Genomic DNA, 22,880 nt, shown 5'->3' with positions numbered 1-22,880 from the left:
ATGTAAAAGATTAGGGAGGTACGGCAATAAATAGGCCCTAGAGGCAAAATATTTACAATTAAGCATTATTACTGGATTAACAGATGTGCAGATGATGATGCGCAAGAAGAGATATTGGGGTGCGAAAGAGCAAGAGGGTAAGTAATACTATGGGGATGAGGTAGTCGGGTGTGCTATTTACAGATTGGCTGTGTACACGTACAGTGATCGGTAAGCTGCTCCGACAGCTGATGCTTAAAGTTAGAGAGGGAGATGTAAGACTCCAGCTTCAGAGATTTTTGCAATTCGTTCCAGTCATTGGCAGCAGAGAACTGGATGGAAAGGCGGCCAAAGGAATGTTGGCTTTGGGGATGACCAGTGAAATATACCTGCTGGAGCGCGTGCTACGGGTGGGTGTTGCTATGGTGACCAGTGAGCTGAGATAAGGCGGGGCTTTACCTAAAAAATACTTATAGATGACCTGGAGCCAGTGGGTTTGGCGAATGATATGTAGTGAGGGCCAGCCAACGAGAGCATACAAGTGGGTAGTGGTGGGTAGTATATGGGGCTTTGGTGATAAAATGGATGGCACTGTGATAGACTGCATCCAATTTGCTGAGTGTTGGGGGCTATTTTGTAAATGACATCGCCGAAGTCAAGGATCGGTAGGATAGTCAGTTTTACGAGGGTATGTTTGGCGGCATGAGTGAAGGGGGCTTTGTTGCTAAATAGGAAGCCGATTCTGGATGTAATTTTGGATTGGAGATGCTTAATGTGAATTTGGAAGGAGAGTTTACAGTCTAACGAGACACCTAGGTTTTTATAGTTGTCCACATATTCTAGGACAGAACCGTCCAGAGTAGTGATGCTAGTCGGGCAGGAGGGTGCGGGCAGCAATCGTTTCTAGAGCATGCACTTAGTTTTACTAGCATTTAAAAGCAGTTGGATGCCACGGAAGGAGTGTTGTATGGCGTTGAAGCTCGTTTGGAGGTTTGTTAGCACAGTGTCCAAGAAGGGTCAGATGTATACAGAATGGTGTCGTCTGCGTAGAGGTTGATCAGAGAATCACCAGCAGCAAGAGCGACATCATTGATATATATAGAGAAAAGAGTCGGCCCGAGAATTGAACCCTGTGGCACCCTCATAGAGACTGCCAGAGGTCCCGGACAACAGGCCCTCCGATTTGACACACTGAACTCTATCTGAGAAGTAGTTGGTGAACCTAGGCGAGGCACTCATTTGAGAAGCCAAGGCTATTGAGTCTGCTGATAAGAATGCGATGATTGACAGAGTCGAAAGCCTTGGCCAGGTCGATGAATACGGCTACACAGTACTGTATTTTATTGATGGCGGTTATGATAACGTTTAGGACCTTGAGCGTGGCTGAGGTGCACCCGTGACCAGCTCGGAAACCAGATTTCATAGTGGAGAAGGTACGGTGGGATTCGAAATGGTTGGTGATCTGTTTATTAACTTGGCCTTCGATGATTTTAGAAAGGCAGGGCAGGATGGATATAGGTCTATAACAGTTTGGATCTAGAGTGTCTCCTCCTTTGAAGAGGGGGATGACCGCAGCAGCTTTTCAATCTTTGGGCATCTCAGACGATACGAAAGAGAGGTTGAACAGGCTATTATAGGATATATTTATATGCTGCGTACTTCTGAGTCCATATTTACAAAGTGTCCAACACTAAGAGTTCTGATCTAGGATCACTTTTCCTTTTCAGATCATTAAAATTAAGACAGGGGGACCATGTCAAGTGACTCAAAGTAGGAATTATATTCGGTGTGTTTTTTTAAGTTAAACAGTCCATTTTTACACAATGGTATTTTTTTTACAGTGTCTAAATTCTAAATTTCTGACTGAATTTATAAATCTGGACGAAATAAAGACATCCTCTCTTTTATACTGAACAAAAATATAAATGCAACATGTGAAGTGTTGGTACCATGTTTAATGAGCTGAAATAAAACATCCCAGACATTTTACATATGCACAAAAAGCATATTTATGTAAAACAAAATGTGCAGAAATGTGTTAACACCTCTGTTAGTCAGCATTTCTTCTTTGCCAAGATAATCCATCCACCTGAAAGATGTGGAATATAGAGAAGCTGATTAAACAGCATGACCATTACACAGGTGCACCTTGTCCTGTGGACAGTACAAGGCCACTCTAAAATGGGCAGTTTTGTTACACAACACGATGCCACAGATGTCTCGAGCTGTTGTTTCTCTACCGTAAGCTGACTCCAACATCATTTTAGAGAATTTGGCAGTACGTTCAACCGGCCTCACAACCGCAGACCATGTGTATGGCGTCATGTGGGCGAGCGGTTTGCTGATGTCAACGTTGTGAACAAAGTGCCCCATGGTGGCGATGGGGTTAAGGTATGTGCAGGCATAAGCTATGTCCCCACAATGTTTCCACCAGACTGTTCCCACAACCTAAAGAAACATTCTGGGAACATTTAAAGAACAAACTAAATGTGTTCCGGGAACATCAGGTGAATGTTTTATACAAAAATTCTATAATCATCATTACAACTGGACAGAGTTTGTGTTATGAGAGAATTTGCCGCAACCTAAGGAATGTTCTGGCAACTTTCACTTTACCAATTTTGGTTTACTGGGAAGATTACATTGTGCATGTTTATTTAAACAGTCATTTATATTCAATATCTTCCTAACTGGGATTTGTACGTACAACCTCTTGGTTCACAGCATTCCAATCTTCTTGCTACGCCACCATGTCTGTTTCAATAACTAAGTTTACCTCTATTATACTTTGCACTTGAAAGTAAATATCAGCTCTGTTAAAAGTACATCCCCAAAGCCAGGACCTCCTTTAGCCGCCTTTCCTCCCAGTTCTCTGCTGCCAGTGACTGGATCGAATTGCAAAAATCGCTGAAGCTGGAGACTTAAATTTCCCTCACTAACTTTAAACATCAGCTATCTGAGCAGCTAACCGATCGCTGCAGCTGTACATAGCCCATTTGTAAATAGCCCACCCAATCTTCCTACCTCATCCCCATATTGTTTTTATTTACTTTCTGTCACGTTCCTGACCTGTTTTCTGTTGTGTTGTATGTGTGTGATGGTCAGGGCGTGAGTTTTGGGTGGGCAGTCTATGTTTTCCGTTTCTATGTTGGTTTTGGGTTGCCTGGTATGGCTCTTAATTAATGGCAGGTGTTTTGCGTTTTCCTCTAATTGAGAGTCATATTAAGGTAGGTTGTTCTCACTGTTTGTTTGTGGGTGATTGTCGCTGTGTCTGTGTTTTTTGCACCACACGGTACTGTCTCGTCTCAGTCGTTCCTGTTCATGTGTTCTTCGTTTCATGTAAGTTCGTAGTTTAGGTCTGTCTAGTTCGTTTTGTTATTTTGTAAATTAGTCAAGTGTATTTCGTGTCTGTTCTTCGTCTTGAAATAAAGTCATTATGTATTCACAACCCGCTGCGCCTTGGTCTACTAACTCACCGAAAGATAGCCGGCACAGAATCACCCACCAAACCCAGATCAAGCAGCGGGTTAATGGACAGCAACGACAGCAGCAGTGGGAAAAGGAGGATTGGACATGGGAAGAGATCCTGGATGGTAAAGGACCCTGGGCAGAGCCAGAGGAGTGTCGCCGTTCCAAGGCGGAGCTGGAGGCATCTAAAGCGGAGAGGCGACGTTATGAGGAGGCAGCAAGGCTGGAAGCCCGCAAGTACTACCCAAAAATTTATTGGGGGGGCTAAGAGGTAGTGGACCGAGGGCAGGTAGGAGACCTGCGCCCACTTCCCAGGCTAACCGTGGAGAGCGGGAGTACGGGCAGACACCATGTTACGCAGTAGAGCGCACGGTGTCTCCTGTACGGGTGCATAGCCCAGTGCGGGTTATTCCACCTCCCCGCACTGGTAGGGCTAGATTGGGCATTGAGCCAAATGTCATGAAGCTGGCCCTACATATCTGGCCACCAGTACGTCTCCTTGGGCCGGCTTACATGGCACCAGCCTTACGCATGGTGTCCCCGGTTCGCCAACACAGCCCAGTGCGGGTTATTCCACCTCCCCGCACTGGACGGGCTACGGGGAGCATGCAACCAGGTAAGGTTGGGCAGGCTCAGTGCTCAAGGGAGCCAGTACGCCTGCACGGTCCGGTATTTCCGGCGCTACCTCCTCGCCCCAGCCCAGTACCACTAGTGCCTACACCACGCACCAGGCTTCCAGTGCGTATTAAGAGCCCTGTTCCTCCTCCACGCACTCTCCCTGAGGTGCGTGCCCTCAGCCCGGTACCTCCAGTTCCGGTACCACGCACCAGGCCTATAGTGCGCTTCGAGAGGTCAGTGTGCCCTGTCCCTGCTCCCCGCACTAGCCTTGAAGTGCGTGCCGTCATCCCGGTACCTCCAGTTCCGGCACCACGCACTAGGCCTACTGTGCGCCTCAGCAGGGCAGAGTCGGCCGTCTGCCCAACGCCTTCTGCACTGCCTGTCTGCCCAGCTCCGTCTGAGCCATCTGTCTGCCCAGCGCCATCTGAGCCACCTGTCTGCCCAGCGCCGTCTGAGCCACCTGTCTGCCCAGCGCCGTCTGAGCCATCTGTCTGCCCATCGCCGTCTGAGCCACCTGTCTGCCCAGCGCCGTCTGAGCCATCTGTCTGCCCAGCGCCGTCTGAGCCATCTGTCTGCCCAGCGCCGTCTGAGCCATCTGTCTGCCCAGCGCCGTCTGAGCCATCTGTCTGCCCAGCGCCGTCTGAGCCATCTGTCTGCCCAGCGCCGTCTGAGCCATCCGTCTGCCCAGCGCCTTCTGAGCCATCCGTCTGCCCAGCGCCTTCTGAGCCATCCGGCTGCCCAGCGCCTTCTGAGCCATCCGTCTGCCACGAGCCATTAGAGCCGCCCGTCTGTCCCGAGCCATTAGAGCCGTCCGTCAGTCAGGAGCCGCTAGAGCCGTCCGTCAGTCAGGAGCCGCCAGAGCCGCCAGCCAGTCAGGAGCCGCCAGAGCCGCCAGCCAGTCAGGAGCCGCCAGAGCCGCCAGCCAGTCAGGAGCTGCCAGAGCCGCCAGCCAGTCAGGAGCTGCCAGAGCCGCCAGCCAGTCAGGAGCTGCCAGAGCCGCCAGCCAGTCAGGAGCTGCCAGAGCCGCCAGCCAGTCAGGAGCTGCCAGAGCCGCCAGCCAGTCAGGAGCTGCCAGAGCCGCCAGCCAGTCAGGAGCTGCCCTCCAGTCATGAGCTGCCCTCCAGTCATGAGCTACCCTACAGTCATGAGCTGCCCTTGAGTCATGAGCTGCCCAACAGTCATGAGCTGCCCTACAGTCATGAGCTGCCCTACAGTCATGAGCTGCCCTACAGTCATGAGCTGCCCTACAGTCATGAGCTGCCCTACAGTCATGAGCTGCCCTCCAGTCATGAGCTGCCCTCCAGTCATGAGCTGCCCTCCAGTCATGAGCTACCCTCCAGTCATGAGCTACCCTTCAGTCATGAGCTGCCCTTCAGTCATGAGCTGCCCTACAGTCATGAGCTGCCCTTCAGTCATGAGCTGCCCTTCAGTCATGAGCTGCCTACAGTCATGAGCTGCCCTACAGTCATGAGCTGCCACTCAGTCATGAGCTGCCACTCAGTCCGGAGCTGCCACCCAGTCCGGAGCTGCCACCCAGTCCGGAGTTGCCATTAGTACAGAGTTGTCCCTCTGTCCTAAGCTGTCCCTCTGTCCGGAGCTACCTCTCTGTCCGGAGCTACCTCTCTGTCCTGAGCTACCTCTCTGTCCTGAGCTACCTCTCTGTCCTGAGCTGTCTCCTCTATGTAGGAGGGGCCTTAGTAAAGGTTCCTGGACCATGGTTGGGGGCGAGGGTCGCCACTCAAAGGACGCTAAGGAGGGGGACAAAGACAGTGGTGGAGTGGTGTCCTCGTCCACCGCCGGAGCCGCCACCGCGGACAGATGCCCACCCAGACCCTCCCCTTGAGTTTTAGGGGTGCGCCCGGAGTTCGCACCTTGAGGGGGGGGGTTCTGTCACGTTCCTGACCTGTTTTCTGTTGTGTTGTATGTGTGTGATGATCAGGGCGTGAGTTTTGGGTGGGCAGTCTATGTTTTCCGTTTCTATGTTGGTTTTGGGTTGCCTGGTATGGCTCTTAATTAGAGGCAGGTGTTTTGCGTTTTCCTCTAATTGAGAGTCATATTAAGGTAGGTTGTTCTCACTGTTTGTTTGTGGGTGATTGTCGCTGTGTCTGTGTTTTTTGCACCACACGGTACTGTCTCGTCTCGTCTCGTTCGTTCGGTCGTTCCTGTTCATGTGTTCTTCGTTTCATGTAAGTTCGTAGTTTAGGTCTTTCTAGTTCGTTTTGTTATTTTGTAAATTAGTCAAGTGTATTTCGTGTCTGTTCTTCGTCTTGCAATAAAGTCATTATGTATTCACAACCCGCTGCGCCTTGGTCTACTAACTTACCGAAAGACAGCCGTTACACTTTCTGCTCTTTTGCACACCAGTATCACTTCTTGCAGATCATCATCTGCTCATCTATCACTCTCGTGTTAATCTGCTAAATTGTAAATACTTTGCTACTATGGCCTATTTATTTCCTTACCTCCTCACGCCATTTGCACACACAATATATAGACTTTCTTTTTCTATTGTGTTATTGACTGTACGCTTGTTTATTCCATGTGTAACTCTGTTTTGTTGTTTGTGTCGTACTGCTTTGCTTTATCTTGGCCAGGTCGCAGTTGTAAATGAGAACTTGTTCTCAACTAGCCTACCTGGTTAAATAAAGGTGAAAAATATATATATATATTTTTTTTTAATTCAGGAAAAACAATTGCATTTATCATAGTGATTAAGGAGAAACATTAAAACAGAATAATATGCCCCACCAACAGTAGACAACAGAAAAACCTGAAATACTTAAATAAGTAAATCAAATCATTATGGAGAGAATAATCAAGGTGACTGATAACTGGCACATGCATGGTACCGTAGCAGGATCCTAGGTGAGGACCAGTTGAATAATAATTACTGTATAATTGAACATGGACAATGTAATTATGTATTTCAACATGTGTCAAATATGTATGTTAAAAGTACTGTGTGTAACAATGTTGCACAGACTTGTTTTTAGCCCAAATAATCATGTTTAGTTGAATGAAATATGAGACAAGTTGAGCAAACACATAATTTGAAATGGACTTTTGCCAAAGTTTTCTCAATTTGTAGCTAAGTTTGGGCAAATTTTGGGGGGATTTTGTAACACGTGTAACCAGTTACTAAGTAATGATTAGTTGAAACAACTAGATTTGTATTTGTTATTTTTTTATTTACAGTGCATGTTAACTCAATGACTAGCGGAGAGTTGTAGTTATCTCACAGGGAGACTGTGATATATCCCTGGTGGGTTCTGGGTAAAGGAGTTTGACATGGCTTCATATCGAACACACACGTTGTGGTTTATGATTAAAAATGGAAGCATGAGTAATGATTATGTCTTGCCAGAGGACGCGTGTGTGTGTGCATGTGTGTATGTGCACAAGTGTATGTGTGTGTAAGTGTGTGTGTAAGTGTGCATGGGTACTTGTGCTCAGGAGGTTTCCCACACTGAGGATGTGACTGATTTGGGTCACTGAAATTAATTGAGCCATGCTGGTTTTTAGAGATGAGAAACTGCTGTATATGTGTGTCTGTGCTATGTAGCACACTGGACTTATGGCTTTCTTTTTCGGTCTCTTTTTATGTGTCTGTGTGCCTGTGTATGTATGTGTGCGTGTGTGTGTGCAGGTCTATCATGACAGACCTGTACTACCTCAGCCAGGCTGATGGAGTGGGAGACTGGAGAGTGAAGGAGGCCAGGGACCTGTCTAACCTGGTGCAGAGCAGGATCACCTACCTACAGGTACACACACATACACACACACACAGACACAAACACAACACACACACATGCACACACAAACACTCTTTCTCACACCTGCTCTTCTCTACCTAACACAAGCCAAACCTGTCAGAATCACCATAGATGAAACACATTGTGTCTAAGGGTCTGACTGCTGTCTAATGACTGTATATCATGTATCCTGGCACACACACACACACCCACCGTCCTCCAACCCTATCCACTTTCTGTTATCCACTCATATACCCTCCACTCCCAGTGACCCAGGAGTCTCCCCTCAGCCCTCCTCCCTTCCCCAGTTTGCATGCAGCAGGCCTGGGGTGGGGCTGTGCGGCGCTGGGCCCTGCAGCATTAATGAGCCTTGGTGTTTGATGAAGAGAGCCAGAGTGAGTGTGGCTGGGAGGAGACGCCATAGCTAACAGCTGCTGTCACCACCGCTGAGGGATCACACAGCTCCAGCGGCCGCCATCACTAATTCATCACCCACACACAGTCCTCACAGGCTGGCAGACACACAAACACACACACACACTTAGGGAGCCAGGGACCCGTCTACCTCTTACACTTCTGTCAGTAACATCAATCCCAGGTCTACAAACACACACAGACACACACAGATGTGCATGACCACACATACACACTCCTGCGCACACACACACACACACACACACACACACACACACACACACACACACACACACACACACACACACACACACACACACACACACACACACACACACACACACACACACACACACACACACACACACACACACACCACCCTTCCCCCACCCCACCCCACCCCAGCACTCCCACCCCACCAACCTCACCCCCTGCGCCCTTCGGTCCCTGGCCCGGCTGACTCTATCAACGTGTCTCTCTGTCTCTCTGTCTGTCTGTCTCACTGCGCACTCTTCAATGAGAACACAGTGGCCTTTACTTGGTGTCCCTTTGTTCAGTGTCACACAGTACCACCTTGTGACAAACACACACAGTACCTCCTCCATTTTCAGCCTTCCACTTTCACTTGTTCTTCTATAGCACATCATCAGCTCTGAACCAGCTGATTATAGGTCATATATAATATGAGTCACCCTCGCTCTCTCTATCTCTTTCTTCCTCACTCACTCACACGCACATTTTCAGTCTTCTGTATTTTAACTAGAAAATGCAGTTTTTGAAGGGCTACTTAACCTACGGGTCAGCCTTGGTATTTCACTCTCTCCATAATTACCATTGAACTTTGTCTCCTAGCACATCTGAATCGCATGAATCTGTCATTTTTAAACAACCAAAGTAGTTCAGAGTTTGTGCGCTTATGGTTGTCCGTCGTTCTGATTTAACGCCATGCTCCAAAAGAGATGGGCTCGCTGGTGTAAAACTGCCTTTGAAGTCGTTGTTGTTGAGACTCGCGACAACACACCAGATTAGTAGTATTTAAATCAAACGTAGTTTACAATAGTTCAATCAGGAAGGCTGGTCTGAATGCTTGTTTATAATCATCCAGTAAGCGTAACATAATCCACTTCATTTCCAATTATACTGGCATAGTCGGAATGAATACAAATGTACATTATCTATACAAAAGTACGTGGACACCCCTTCAAATTAGGCCAAACAAGCTCACAGAACGGGACCGCCAAGGGCTGAAGCGCATAACCCATAAAAATCTGTTCTCGGTTGCAACACCCACTACCGAGTTCCAAACTACATCTGGAAGCAACGTCAGCAAAAGAACTGTTCGACGGGTGCTTCATGAAATGGGTTTCCATGGCCGAGCAGCTGGACACAGGCCTAAGATCTGCTTCCAACCTCGTGGCAACAGTTTGGGGAAGGCCCGTTCCTGTTTCAGCATGACAATGCCCCCGTGCACAAAGCGATATCCAAATAGAAATGGCTTGTTGAAATTGCTGTGGAAGAACTTGATTGGCCTGTTCAAAACCTTGACCTCATCCCCATTGAGCACCTTTGGGATGAATTGGAACGCTGACTGTGAGCCAGGCCCAATTGCCCAACATCAGTGCCCGACCTCACTAATGCTCTTGGGGCTGAAAGGAAGCAAGTCCCCACTGCAATGTTCCAGCGTCTAGTGGAAAGCCTTCCCAGAAGAGTGGAGGCTGTTATAGCAGCAAAGGGGGGACCAACTCCATATCAATGCCCATGATTTTGGAATGAGATGTTCAATGAGCTGGTGTCCACATACTTTTGGTCATGTAGTGTATCATCAACACAGAATCTTGCCTCTTCTCCTCTTTCCTATTAGCCATCTGCAGAATCTCATTCAACCTATTTACCTTATAGCATATAAGCATGGCACAATAATACACATTCCTCACACTTGCTGTTTAACCTACCACTCCTGCAATTATCACTTACCCATGTTCTCCCACTTGCTGTTTTTCAGCAACAGTTTCGACAACCATCCTCCTCCCCACCACCAACAGCTATAATAACCTTTATGCCTGTCATTGGAACTCCTTTCCCCCAGCGGAGGTGTTTCAATGCCAAAAGCCTCGCATAGGGCTACCTGCCATCACATCATCTGAGACAAGGCCACTCACCAAACAATTTAATAAAATGTCATATTACATTGCGTCTTTGTTATTTATTCAGTAAAGCCTGTACTCGATTCAACTGTAAGTGTGATACCTACGGGGCCAATATGGAGAAGAGGAGCGATATTTACCTCAAACACATACAAACACACAAGCACACAGAGAGATTCCTCAAAGGAAATCTTCCCAGTGGCTTGTGTGTTGCTTCGTTGACATCTGCTTGTGTTGTTCAGGTTATTATTGAATGTCGGCGGTAATACATTTGGAACATGAAGGAACATTAGCTCTCCTCTAGTTTTAAAACAGACAAGCGCTGTGATAACGTTCGCACTTGCCAGACGCCTTGTCGCCATGATCACCGCCAACCAGCTTCAGCTGTGACAGCCTAATGAGCAAAACACTCGCAATGCAGAGTAAATTGCTATTTAGAAAGATGTTGGCACAAGTGGGAGCGGAGTGAGGAGAAGAAGAAGGGGAACCAAAGATGGTAGATAAATTAAGATAGTTCACTCAGGCCATTTACTCTTGATCACTGCTACTCTAACTTCCGCGATGCATACAAAGCCCTCCTCTCCCGCCCTCCCTTCGGCAAATCTGACCACGACTCCATTTTGCTCCTCCCTTCCTACAGGCAGAAACTCAAACAGGATGTACCCGTGACAAGGACTATTCAACACTGGTCTGACCAATCGGAATCCACACTTCAAGATTGTTTTGATCACATGGACTGGGGCATGTTCCGGGTAGCCTCAGAGAATAATATAGATTTATACACTTATTCGGTGAGTAAGTTTATAAGGAAGTGCATAGGAGATGTTGTACCCACTGTGACTATTAAAACCTACCCTAACCAGAAACCGTGGATAGATGGTGGTATTCGCGCAAAACTGAAAGCGCGAACCACCACATTTAATCATGGTAAGTTGGAATATGGCCGAATACAAAGTGTAGTCATTCCCTTCGCAAGGCAATCAAACAAGCGAAATGTCAGTATAGAGACAAAGTGGAATCACAATTCAACGGCTCAGACACGAGACGAATATGGCAGGGTCAACAGACAATCACGGACTACAAAAAGAAAACCAGCCATGTCACGGACACCGACGTCTTGCTTCCAGACAATCTAAAACCATCTTTGCCCGCTTTGAGGATTACACCGACGCAGCCCAGTACCAAGGACTGTAGAATCTCCTTCTCCGTGGCCAACGTGAGTAAGACATTTAAACGTGTTAAACCTCGCAAGGCTGCCGGCCCAGACAGCATCCCTAGCCGCTTTCTCAGAGCATGCGGAGACCAGCTGGCTGGTGTGTTTACGGACATATTCAATCTCTCTCTATCTCAATCTGCTGTCCCCACAGGCCACCCCCAGGTGGTGAAGGTAGGAAACAACATCTCCACTTTTCTGATCCTCATCACTACAGCCCCACAAGGGTGCATGCTTAGCCCGCTCCTGTACTCCCTGTTCACCCATGACTACGTGGCCATGCACGCCTCCAACTCAATCATCAAGTTTGCAGATGACACAACAGCAGTAGGCTTGATTACCAACAACGACGAGACAGCCTATAGGGAGGAGGTGAGGGCACTCAGAGTGTGGTGTCAGGAAAACAACCTCTCACTCAACGTCAACAAAACAAAGGAGATGATTGTGGATTTCAGGAAACAGCAGAGGGAGCACCCCCCTATCCACATCGATGGGTGGAAAGTTTTAAGTTCCTCGGCTTACACATCACGGACAAACTGAAATGGTCCACTCACAAAGACAGTGTGGTGAAGAAAGTGCAATAGGGCCTCTTCAACCTCAGGAGGCTGAAGAAATTTGGCTTGTCACCTAAAACCCTCACAAACTTTTACAGATGCATAATTGAGAGCATCCTGTCGAGCTGCATCACCGCCTGGTACGGCAACTGCTCCAACCATAACCGCAGGGGACTCCAGAGGGTGGTGCGGTCGGTACAACACATCACTGGGAGAAAACGACCTGCCCTCCAGGACACCTACAGCACCCGATATCACAGGAAAGCCAACAAGTTCATCAAGACCAACAACCACCTCGCTGCCACCCAGAAGGCAAGGTCAGTACAGATGCATCAATGCTGGGGCCGAGAGACTGGAAAATAGCTTCTATCTCAGAAACTCAAACAGGATGTCAAACAGCCATCACTAACACAGTGAGGCTGCTGCCTACATACAGACTTGAAATCATTGGCCACTTTAATAAATGGATAACTCCTCACTTTAATAATGTTTACATATCTCGCATTACACGCATTACTCATCTCATATGTATATACTGTATTTTATACCATCTTTTGCATTTTGCCTATGCTCTGTCATTGCTCATCCATATGTTTATATGTATATATTCTTATTCCTTTCCTTTACTTAGATTTGTGTGTATTAGGTAGTTGTTGTAGAATTGCTAGATTACTTGTTAGATATTGCTGCGCTGTCGGAACTAGAAGCACAAGCATTTCGCTACACTCGCAATAGCATCTGCTAACCATGTGTATGTGACCAATAAAATTTGATTTGATTGAAAACATTTTTTAGTTCCTGTCTACTTAAGGGGGTGGCTCTCCCATAGACACCAATGCGATAGCAGCTGGGTCTGGTCTACTTAGTTTATTGACTTCCATTGAAACAGAAATAATGAGGAAGTGGGATATCTCGCTTCCTCTTCTGTCTCTGTGGGGCACGACGCAGCCCCGTATGGCATCATTTTGCCACCGCTCGTCTGATGAGGTGTAGTTGAAAACGGTGGAATGGTCTCACGTCGTGATTTACAGGTGCCATTTTGAGGGAATGCTTTTTTTCTCTCGCTCATATTTTGGGAGATCTCTTTGTTATGAGAGACAGAGAGGGGAAGAGAGTGAAAGAGAGCGAGAGATATAGGCAAATTGTGTTATCATAAGTTAGAGAACAACGCTCAGAAAGCTATTTCGGGCCCCCCAGAGGTCAAGTGGTAAAATGTATGTTCTTACACCCATATGTCTCTCTCCCCCATCCCCCTCTGTCGTTTTCTTCACTCCCTCTCTCTCCGTTCCGTCTTTATCTGTCTCTCTCTCCCTCTCATCCTCCCTCTCTCTACCTCTACCTCTCCCTCCCCCCTCATCAGAATCCCCAGGACTGCAGCAAGGCACGTAAGCTGGTGTGTAACATCAACAAGGGCTGTGGCTATGGCTGTCAGCTGCACCACGTGGTCTACTGCTTCATGATCGCCTATGGCACCCAGCGCACCCTCATCCTGGAGTCCCACAACTGGCGCTACGCCACGGGTGGCTGGGAGACCGTCTTCCACCCCGTCAGCAACTCCTGTACCGACCGTACCGGGGTGTCTACAGGGCACTGGTCAGGTAGGCACGGTGCGCGCTGTCTGGTGAGCAGCCAGGTTTGGCTCGGTTCTATAGCTACGGTTGGACCATTGAGGTATCTGCATTATGGTGCATTTACATTTTTTATTTTATTTATTTCTTTAACCTTTATTTAACTAGGCAAGTCGGTTAATAACAAATTCTTATTTACAATGACGGCCTATCCCAGCCAAACCCGGATGAAGCTGGACCAATTGTGCGCCGCCCTATGGGACTCCCAATCACGGCCGGATGTGATGCAGCCTGGATTCAAACCAGGGACTGCAGTGACGCCTGCAATACTAACATAATTGACACATCCTGTTTGCAACAAGGCAATAAAGTAACACTGCAAAAAATGTGGCAAAGCAATTAACATTTTGTCCTGAACACAAAGTGTTGTGTTTGGGGAAAATGCAATACAACACATTACTAGTGGTACTAAGTAGGTTTTTGTGGTATCTGTACTTCACGTTACTATTTAGATTTTTAACAACTTTTACTTTTACTTCTCTACATTCCTAAAGAAAATAATGTACTTTTTATTCAATACATTTTCCCTGACACACAAAAGTACTCGTTACATTTTAAATGCTTAGCAGGACAGAGAACATCCCTGGTCATCCCTAATGCCTCTGGCGGACTCATTAAACACAAATGCTTTGTTTGTAAATGATGTCTGAGTGTTGAAGTGTGCCTCTGGCTATTCATACATTTAAAAAAAACAAGAAAATTGTGCCATCTGCTTTGCTTAATATAAGGAATTTTGTATTATTCACACTTTTACTTTTACTTTTGATACTTAAGTATATTTTAGCAATTACATTTACTTTTGATACTTAAGTATATTTAAAACCAAATACTTTTAGACTTTTACTCAAGTAGTATTTTACTGGGTGACTTTCACTTTTACTTGAGTCATTTTCTATTAATTAAGGTATCTTTATTTTTACTCAAGTATGACAATTGAACACTTTTTCCCCCGCTGCACATTACTTAGTACCACTCTGCATATTTTTAAGCATAGTGGTGGCTGCATAATCTTATGGCTATGCTTGTAATCGTTAAGGACTGAGGAGTTTTTCAGGATAAAAAAATAAACAGAATGGGGCAAAGCACAGGCAAAATCCTAGAGGAAAATCTGTTTCAGTCTGCTTTCCACCAGACACTGGAAGATTCATTCACCTTTCAGCAGGACAATAACCTAAAACACAAGGGCAAATCTACACTGGAGTTGCTTACCAAGAAGACGGTGAATGATCCTGAGTTGCAGTTTTGACCTAAATCTGTTCAACAATCTATGGCAAGACCTGAAAATTGTTTGTCTAGCAGTGATCAACAACCAATTTGACAGAGCTTGAAGAATTTTTTAAAAGAATAATAGGCAAATGTTGCACAATCCACGTGTCGAAAGCTCTTAGACATGTACCCAGCAAGACTCTGAGCTGTAAAGTGATTTTAACATGTACAGTTGAGGTCGGAAGTTTACATACACTTAGGTTGGAGTCATTAAAACTAATTTTTCAACCACTCCACAAATTTCTTGTTAACTAACTATAGTTTTGGCAAGTCAGTTAGGACATCTACTTTGTGCATGACACAAGTAATTTTTACAACAATTGTTTAAAGACAGAGTATTTCACTTATAATTCACTATATCACAATTCCAATGGGTCAGAGGTTTACATACAATAAGTTGACTGTGCCTTTAATGATGTCATGACTTTAGAAGCTTCTGATAGGCTAATTGACATCATTTGAGTCAATTGGAAGTGTATCTGTGGGATGTATTGCAAGGCCTACCTTCAAACTCAGTTGCTCTTTGCTCGACATCATGGAAAAATCAAAAGAAATCCGCCAAGACGTCAGAAAAAAATTGAAGACCTCCACAAGTCTGGTTCAGTAAAACGAGTCCTATATCGACATAAGCTGAAAGGTCGCTCAGCAAGGAAGAAGCCACTGCTCCAAAACCGGCATAAAAAAGGCAGATTACGGTTTGCAAATGCACATGGGGACAAAGATTGTACTTTTTAGAGAAATGTCCACTGGTCTGATAAAACAAAAATATAACTGTTTGGCCATAATGACCATTGTTATGTTTGGAGGAAAAGGGGGGGGGGGGGGGCTTGTAAGCCGAAGAACACCATCCCAACTGTGAAGCACGGCGGTGGCAGTATCATGTTGTGGGGTTGTTTTGCTGCAGGAGGGACTGGTGCATTTCACAAAATAGATGGCGTCATGAGGAAATAAAAGTATGTGGATATATTGAAGCAACATCTTAAGACATCAGTCAGGAAGTTAATGCTTGGTTGCAAATGGGTCTTTCATGTGGACAATGACCCCAAGCATACTTCCAAAGTTGTGGCAAAATGGCTTAAAGACAACAAAGTCAAGGTATTGGAGTGACCATCACAAAGCCCTGACCTCCATCCTATAGAGAATTTGTGGGCAGAACTGAAAAAGTGTGTGCGAGCAAGGAAGCCTACAAACCTGACTCAGTTACAACAGCTCTGTCAGGAGGAATGGGCCAAGAATTCACCCAATTTATTGTGGGAATCTTGTGGAAGGCTACCTGAAATGTTTGACCCAAGTTAAACAATTTAAAGGCAATGCTACCAAATACTAATTGAGTGTATGTAAACTTCTAACGCACTGGGAATGTGATGAAAGAAATAAAAGCTGAAATAAATAATTCTCTCTACTATTATTCTGACATTTCACATTCATAAAATAAAGTGGTGATCCTAACTGACCTAAGACAGGGAATTTTTACTAGAATTAATGGTCAGGAATTGTGAAAAACTGAGTTTAAATGTATTTGGCTAAGGTGTATGCAAACTTCCGACTTCACCTGTATTGTCTCAAGGGGGTTGAATATATATATTTTTTTTACAACTGGTCTTCCACTTTGACATTACAGAATATTTTGTGTAGATCATTGACAACAATGGCAGTTAAATCCATTGAAATCCCACTTTGTAACACAACAAATGTGGAAACGTACTTTCTGAACACTCTTTATGCTCCCTACATTTTTCCTCTCTGCCTCTCTCTCACACTTCCTCTCCAGCTCCCTTGGGCTTTCTTTTTCTCTTGCTCTTCCTGTTGTGTTTTTGCGTCTTCAATGCTCTAATGGTCCTTATTGATTCGCCCTGCTTGCTCTTTATGTTGAGTTCATTTCACTGGTTCACTGCTCATCTGAGCTGGATTCCTTATAGGAGCTGAGGCACTTATACACATGGTGCGAGAGTACATGGGTGGGTGTGTGTGTGTGTGTGTGTGTGTGTGTGTGTGTGTGTGTGTGTGTGTGTGTGTGTGTGTGTGTGTGTGTGTGTGTGTGTGTGTGTGTGTGTGTGTGTGTGTGTGTGTGTGTGTGTGTGTGTGTGTCTGGGGGGGGGGTATTGTGTGTTTGTGTGTCTGGGGGGGAGGTTATTGCGTGTGTGTGTGTGTCTAGGGGGGGGGGGGGTATTGTGTGTGTCTTGGGGGGTTATTGTGTGTGTGTGTGTGTGTTTGTGTGCGTGTGCGTGTGTGTGTGTGTGTGCGTGTGCGTGTGTGTGTGTGTGTTGTAGGGAATTGTACTTGAGAGCATAGGAGCCAATCAACAAAGATACAGACATCGCGGTCAATAGAACAATGCATTATGGGTTAAATTTCCTCTCCATTCCTGCCTCAAATAGGGAAATAAATGTCTTAAATTGTTGCTGCATCAATTTATTCATGCAGATTGCGGAGGTTGAGGAAATTCTTTGACTCCTTGTGTCCCAATTAGATAGCTGTGGGAGGGGGAAGGAGCACTTAACTGTGCAGTTGTGCCAAGAATTGCAGGCCTAAAAAATATGCCTAGTCCCCTCTCTCCCTCTCGCGAAACCTGCCAATGATGATATATAAGCAAAGAGAAAGCTTGGAAATATTTTTTTCTGTTAAATATTTAATGCTCTTGCCAATTTATATTCAGCTCACGCTTCATGGAGTACACATGGCCTTGCACCGACACCCTGCTTTTTGTGTTCCCTTGTTGTTATTCTTTTTTTCTTTTTTGTTCCAGTCACACCTTCTTTGAAAGGCCATTTTAATGAGTAATTATGCCATTTGTTTGACAATGGGTTATGAAAGCTGTGTGCAGTTTTATTAAGCTTACTATAATGGAACAAGTCACCGTAGTTGCAACTTCACAAAGATCAGTAGTTGTAGTCTAAGCTTATTTTTGAAACTGTAAAAAAAAACATGTTTTAAAAAATGTCCTCTGGTTTTCAGACCGGATGTGAGTGTGAATGGAGGTTGTCTGCCAGACATATCCCTCCTGGCGAGATGAGATTAGACCAAAAGTGTGTGTGTGTGTCCGCATGTGTTTGCTCGCTTGCGCGAGTGTGTGTGTGTCCTTGCCACTCCTTTGTGTACTGAGGCTTAACACCCACTCTCCCAGGCGGAAAGGCTATCAGGAACCCAGAGAGGATGACCTTCCTAATCAGCCCAGCTCTGCCCACTGTGCCCAGAGCCCCTGCCAGTCCCATGCCCGTCTAGAGGCCACCCTCTGGGGGCAGCTGGTGCCAGTGTTTCACCCCCAGTACCATGGAAGTAGATTGTCTCACCTTGGCTTTTAAAGGAATATTCCACTTAAAATGACAAATTCTTATGATTTACATTGTTAAATAATACTAATATGTGAGAACAATATACTTTGGGAATTTCATTAGCATTTTGTAGTTGTACTAAGTTAGGAAGCAACATGTAAAACACTTGTGGAGATCTGCAGAGTGGAACCCACAATGCAATGCTTTCTCTAGATAGGCTGGCTGGCTAGCTAAAAAATGTATTTAACACAATAATACCAAAGCCAATATCAGTATGTGAAGTAGTTAGCTAGTTGTAAAATCCCTGAAACAAACATCACCATTAATTTAGGCGTTACACATTTACCATGTTCAACCTGGTAGAGATCGCATTTCTAGCTCAAAGCTGTGCGAGCCAGGTTGCCATGCAAACGTGCATGGGCCCTGCAAGCCTGCGTGCAGGGAGACGATAGGAGAAAACTGCTTTGCATCATGGTAGTTGAAGGAAAAATGAAATTTATTTGATGGCGCACTGTCCACTTTGAAGACATTTGAACAAAATATATACTTTGTCGTGACTATATAGACAGACTGATGTGTTTTAGACAAGTTTGCCCATACAATCTATTGGCTGATTTGGCGATCCGAAGTGCAAGTAATTGTTTTAAGAGTCATGAAATGTGATCGTTTGTTATCCTCTATCTCCAGTGACGAGAACCTTATCATGATGACGTAACATGTCACATTTCAATTTTAGGGTGGATTATCCCTTTAAAGAAGGACAGCCAAAGGGCAACTGTCACTCTGACTGCAGTGGGGATAAAGCGAGAGAGAGAATTGGGATTGTTGTTTGAAAGGGCATGACTTTCTCCTGTCTTTTCTAACTTCTCTATCCTTCCATGACTTTCTCCTGTCTTTTCTAACTTTTCTATCCTTCCATGACTTTCTCCTGTCTTTTCTAACTTCTCTATCCTTCCATGACTTTCTCCTGTCTTCTCTAACTTCTCTATCTTTCCATGACTTTCTCCTGTCTTCTCTAACTTCTCTATCCTTCCATGACTTTCTCCTGTCTTTTCTAACTTCTCTATCCTTCCATGACTTTCTCCTGTCTTCTCTAACTTCTCTATCCTTCCATGACTTTCTCCTGTCTTCTCTATCTTCTCTATCCTTCCATGACTTTCTCCTGTCTTCTTTAACTTCCTTCACTCTCTCTATCTTTTTGGCTGCGGTTCATTCCATACGCTTTTCTCCACAGTGTGCACTTGTTCACTGTAGCTGTTAGATGTACAGAGTGGGAAGAAACTGTCTAGCCAAGGTTTACAATAATCCAATGATTGTAAATAAATGAGGATTTAAGTTTGCGTCACAGATAGAACAATGAGACAGATATTTCACCGGGATATATAAATGTGAAGCTTCCGCTTGGCGTTTCCAAATATGGTAGTGAGAGGAAGCTCAGTGGCTGGCAGTGGGAGATGATGGAACGTGATGGATTTTGGCCAACATTCTGCAAATATTTTCATCGAAAAAAACATTTGATCTCAATATAATGTTCTTTTCCAAAAACTAGAACATGTTATAAACAGAGTGGACTTCACCCTTGGCCAAAGTTGTAAAAAATGTCGTTGTTTAGAAGAAGTACAAAGGCGAATTTAATTATTGCACACACGCACTTCACAGAGTAGGCGTTCCCTAATGGAAATATGCAAATGCTTGCTGGAACGAGCCAATAGGATCTCACTAGCTCGTGCTTGGCTCTGCCCACCGCCTTGCTTGTTCTGCCCACTGAGACTAATCTGTTCCCACGTGAAACAACGGGCTGTGGTCTGTCTTGGTTTAGCTATAAAACTCTTTTAATAGTATAGAATGGCTCCCTCCTCTAATCTCATCTCATCCTCATCTGATCTGATCTGACATCATTGGATGAGTAGAAGAAGTAATACGGCAGAAAGTTATTTGGATATCAACTCTCACCTATCTGTTTTTAGATTTGTATAAACCAAGGATAGGACCCAAGAGGAGGCCAGTTGGGTCAAAGAAGGGTGAGTGTAGTCAATGTGGAATAGCTATCTAGTTAGCTATGTGTGCAATAGACCAGCGTCCATCAGACGACATCACCTGCTCTGATACCTAGAAGCAGTTGCTCTCCCATAGCGTTTGTGGGGTGACAGGTAACGCTGCTTGGTGCAAAGTGTTGTTGGCAGCAGAAAGTTGGCAGTTCGCTTCTAGTGAGGGATGGACAAAATCCACTCTGTTACAGATGCTCTCTAACTGGCCTGCTACACCAGATGTGAGTGTGAGATACACAACTTTTGCAGAGCGCGAGTCGCTCCTCACTCATGTCAATTAACTCAGGGCGTAACCAGTGTGGCTGTGCAGCTCCCCTGTAACTCTTTCCCCCCTCTGTCTCTGTAGGTGAGGCCCATGACAAGGACATCCAGGTGGTGGAGTTACCCATCGTGGATAGCCTACACCCCCGCCCCCCGTACCTGCCCTTGTCCATCCCGGAAGACCTAGCCCAGCGTCTACACCGTCTCCATGGTGACCCGTCTGTGTGGTGGGTGTCTCAGTTCGTTAAATACCTGGTGCGTCCTCAGGCCTGGCTGGAGAAGGAGATTGCAGACACCACAGCCAAGCTGGGTTTCAAGCACCCCATCATAGGGTAGGTGGATGCATGCACGTACACATTAACACACACACACCCGACAGCCAACCTGGGTCAAGCTGGGTTTCAAACACCCATTAAAGGGTAGATCGAATAGTCACTGTAATAACTCTACCTACATGTATATATTACCTCAATTACCTCGGCTAACCGGTGCCCCCGCACATTGACTCTGTACCGGTATCCCCTAGCCCCGCTATTGTTATTTTACTGCTGCTCTGTAATTATTTGTTAGTTTCATTTCTTAATCTTATTTTTTTATATACAGTATATTTATTTTTAACTGCTTTGTTGGTTAGGGCTTGTAAGTAAGCATTTCACTGTAAGGTCTACACCTGTTGTATTCATCGCATGTGACAAATAACATTTGATTTGATTTGAAATAGGAAAGACACTTTTTGAGTCGGTCTCTTTCTGTTTTTGGTTTGAAGTGTCCTATTTCTCTATCTATTTGTGTATGTTTCTGTCTGTTAAAGTTGTTTAAAAATATTTTTATATCTGCGTCATAATCCTCTTTCTCTCTCTGTTTCTCTTTCAAACTGTCTAAAATTCTTAAAATGTGTTTCCATCTCCATCATACTCTCTCTGTGTTTCTCTCTCGTCCTCCTCCCTCTTTCAACCTTTCTCTCTGATATACGCTTTATCTGTCTGTCTGTCTGTCTGTCTGTCTGTCTGTCTGTCTGTCTGTCTGTCTGTCTGTCTGTCTGTCTGTCTCTGTCTGTCTGTCTGTCTGTCTGTTTGTCTCTCTCTTCACCTTTACCTCTATTAGACCTACTTCTTTCTCAGTTTCTTCTGCTGCTACCTTTTTCTCTCAACCCTCTTTCATTCTCCCTCTCCTCTGTTGACTCTATGAATCATCCTCCTTTCTTTCCCAATCAAACTTTCTCTCTCTCGTGTGGCCTGCACCACTATCCTTTCTTTCACCTGCTCCTCTTTATGTCTTTATCTCATTTATTTCACTTACCTCTTTCTCTGTTTCCCCCGTATCGCTTTCCCTATTTCCCATCATTGTCTCTCCCATCTCTATTGCTTTGTCTTCTCCTCTCTCCTCTCCTCACTTGCTCCCTCCATTCTCCCCCCTCTGTCACTGGGGAGCCTATTGAAATAAAGTGCTGGTTGGAAAGAAAGTTTCCTCTGCTCCTTTTCTCTTTCTGCTTCCATCTGATAATATAATAAAGTGCCTGAGTACTTGAGGGAGATAGAGGGAAAGAAGAGGGGGGGGGGGGTAGGGGAGCCGTTGGGTAGGATTGGGGTTTGGTTTGGGAAGAGGACGAGGAAGATAGGGAGTGGGGTGTGGGGGGGGAGAGCATGAAACTGAGGAGAGTGAGTGAGTGAGTGAGTGAGTGAGTGAGTGAGTGAAAGGGGCTAGGGGAGGAATGCGAGAGGGGCTTCGGAGGGGAGGGACTGTATGAGGTATCGCACGACGTGGGAGCCAGCCGTCTCCCTGCATCCCCGCGCTCCTGTGAAAAGCAATGCCGTAGCAGCAGAGCCTCTACCCTCAGTAGGCCTGCAACACACCAGACTACAGCATCTAAAAGCAGTCGTCAGCACAACCCCAGCCCCAGCGCAGCATCTCACAAGCAGTGGAGACAGCCAGAGGAGGGGGAGTGGAGAAGGAGGGAGGAAGGGATAGGGGGATTGATTACTCGCACGCCGTCTGGCACTAAGCGCCCAGGCACGGCCGCATCGTCTGCCAAGGAATGGGCGGTGGGATGAAGGGAGGGAAAGAGGAGAGAACGAGAGGAGGAACAAAACAGGAGGAGAGATGAAAGGAGAGAGAGAGCGGGAGAAAGACAGACAGAGACCATGGCAGAGAGAAGCAGAGAATGGAGAGGCTCGTAGTCAAGAGTCCCACTTATAATCAAAAGTCTCTTCAGATCAGATAGAGAGAGATGGAAGGAGAGAGTGAGAGAGCAGGGGAGTGAATA

The 22,880-nt window shown here is 45.8% G+C and overlaps 1 protein-coding gene across 1 annotated transcript in view; it reads left to right on the top strand.

The window, feature by feature from the left end:
- Positions 1–22,880, top strand: part of LOC129817137 (alpha-(1,6)-fucosyltransferase-like) — a 46,840-nt gene that overhangs the window by 11,268 nt on the left and 12,692 nt on the right. Inside the window, exons 2-4 of the mRNA XM_055872071.1 lie at positions 7,712–7,826; positions 13,503–13,740; positions 20,703–20,949. Of these exons, the coding sequence (XP_055728046.1) occupies positions 7,712–7,826; positions 13,503–13,740; positions 20,703–20,949 (600 nt within the window). The remainder of the gene's footprint in view (positions 1–7,711; positions 7,827–13,502; positions 13,741–20,702; positions 20,950–22,880) is intronic.

The sequence above is a fragment of the Salvelinus fontinalis genome, chromosome 20, assembly GCF_029448725.1.
Source record: "Salvelinus fontinalis isolate EN_2023a chromosome 20, ASM2944872v1, whole genome shotgun sequence".
Classification (NCBI taxonomy): domain Eukaryota; kingdom Metazoa; phylum Chordata; class Actinopteri; order Salmoniformes; family Salmonidae; genus Salvelinus; species Salvelinus fontinalis.
Note: the sequence above shows the minus strand (reverse complement) of the source record. Positions and strands in the feature narration are given on the sequence as shown.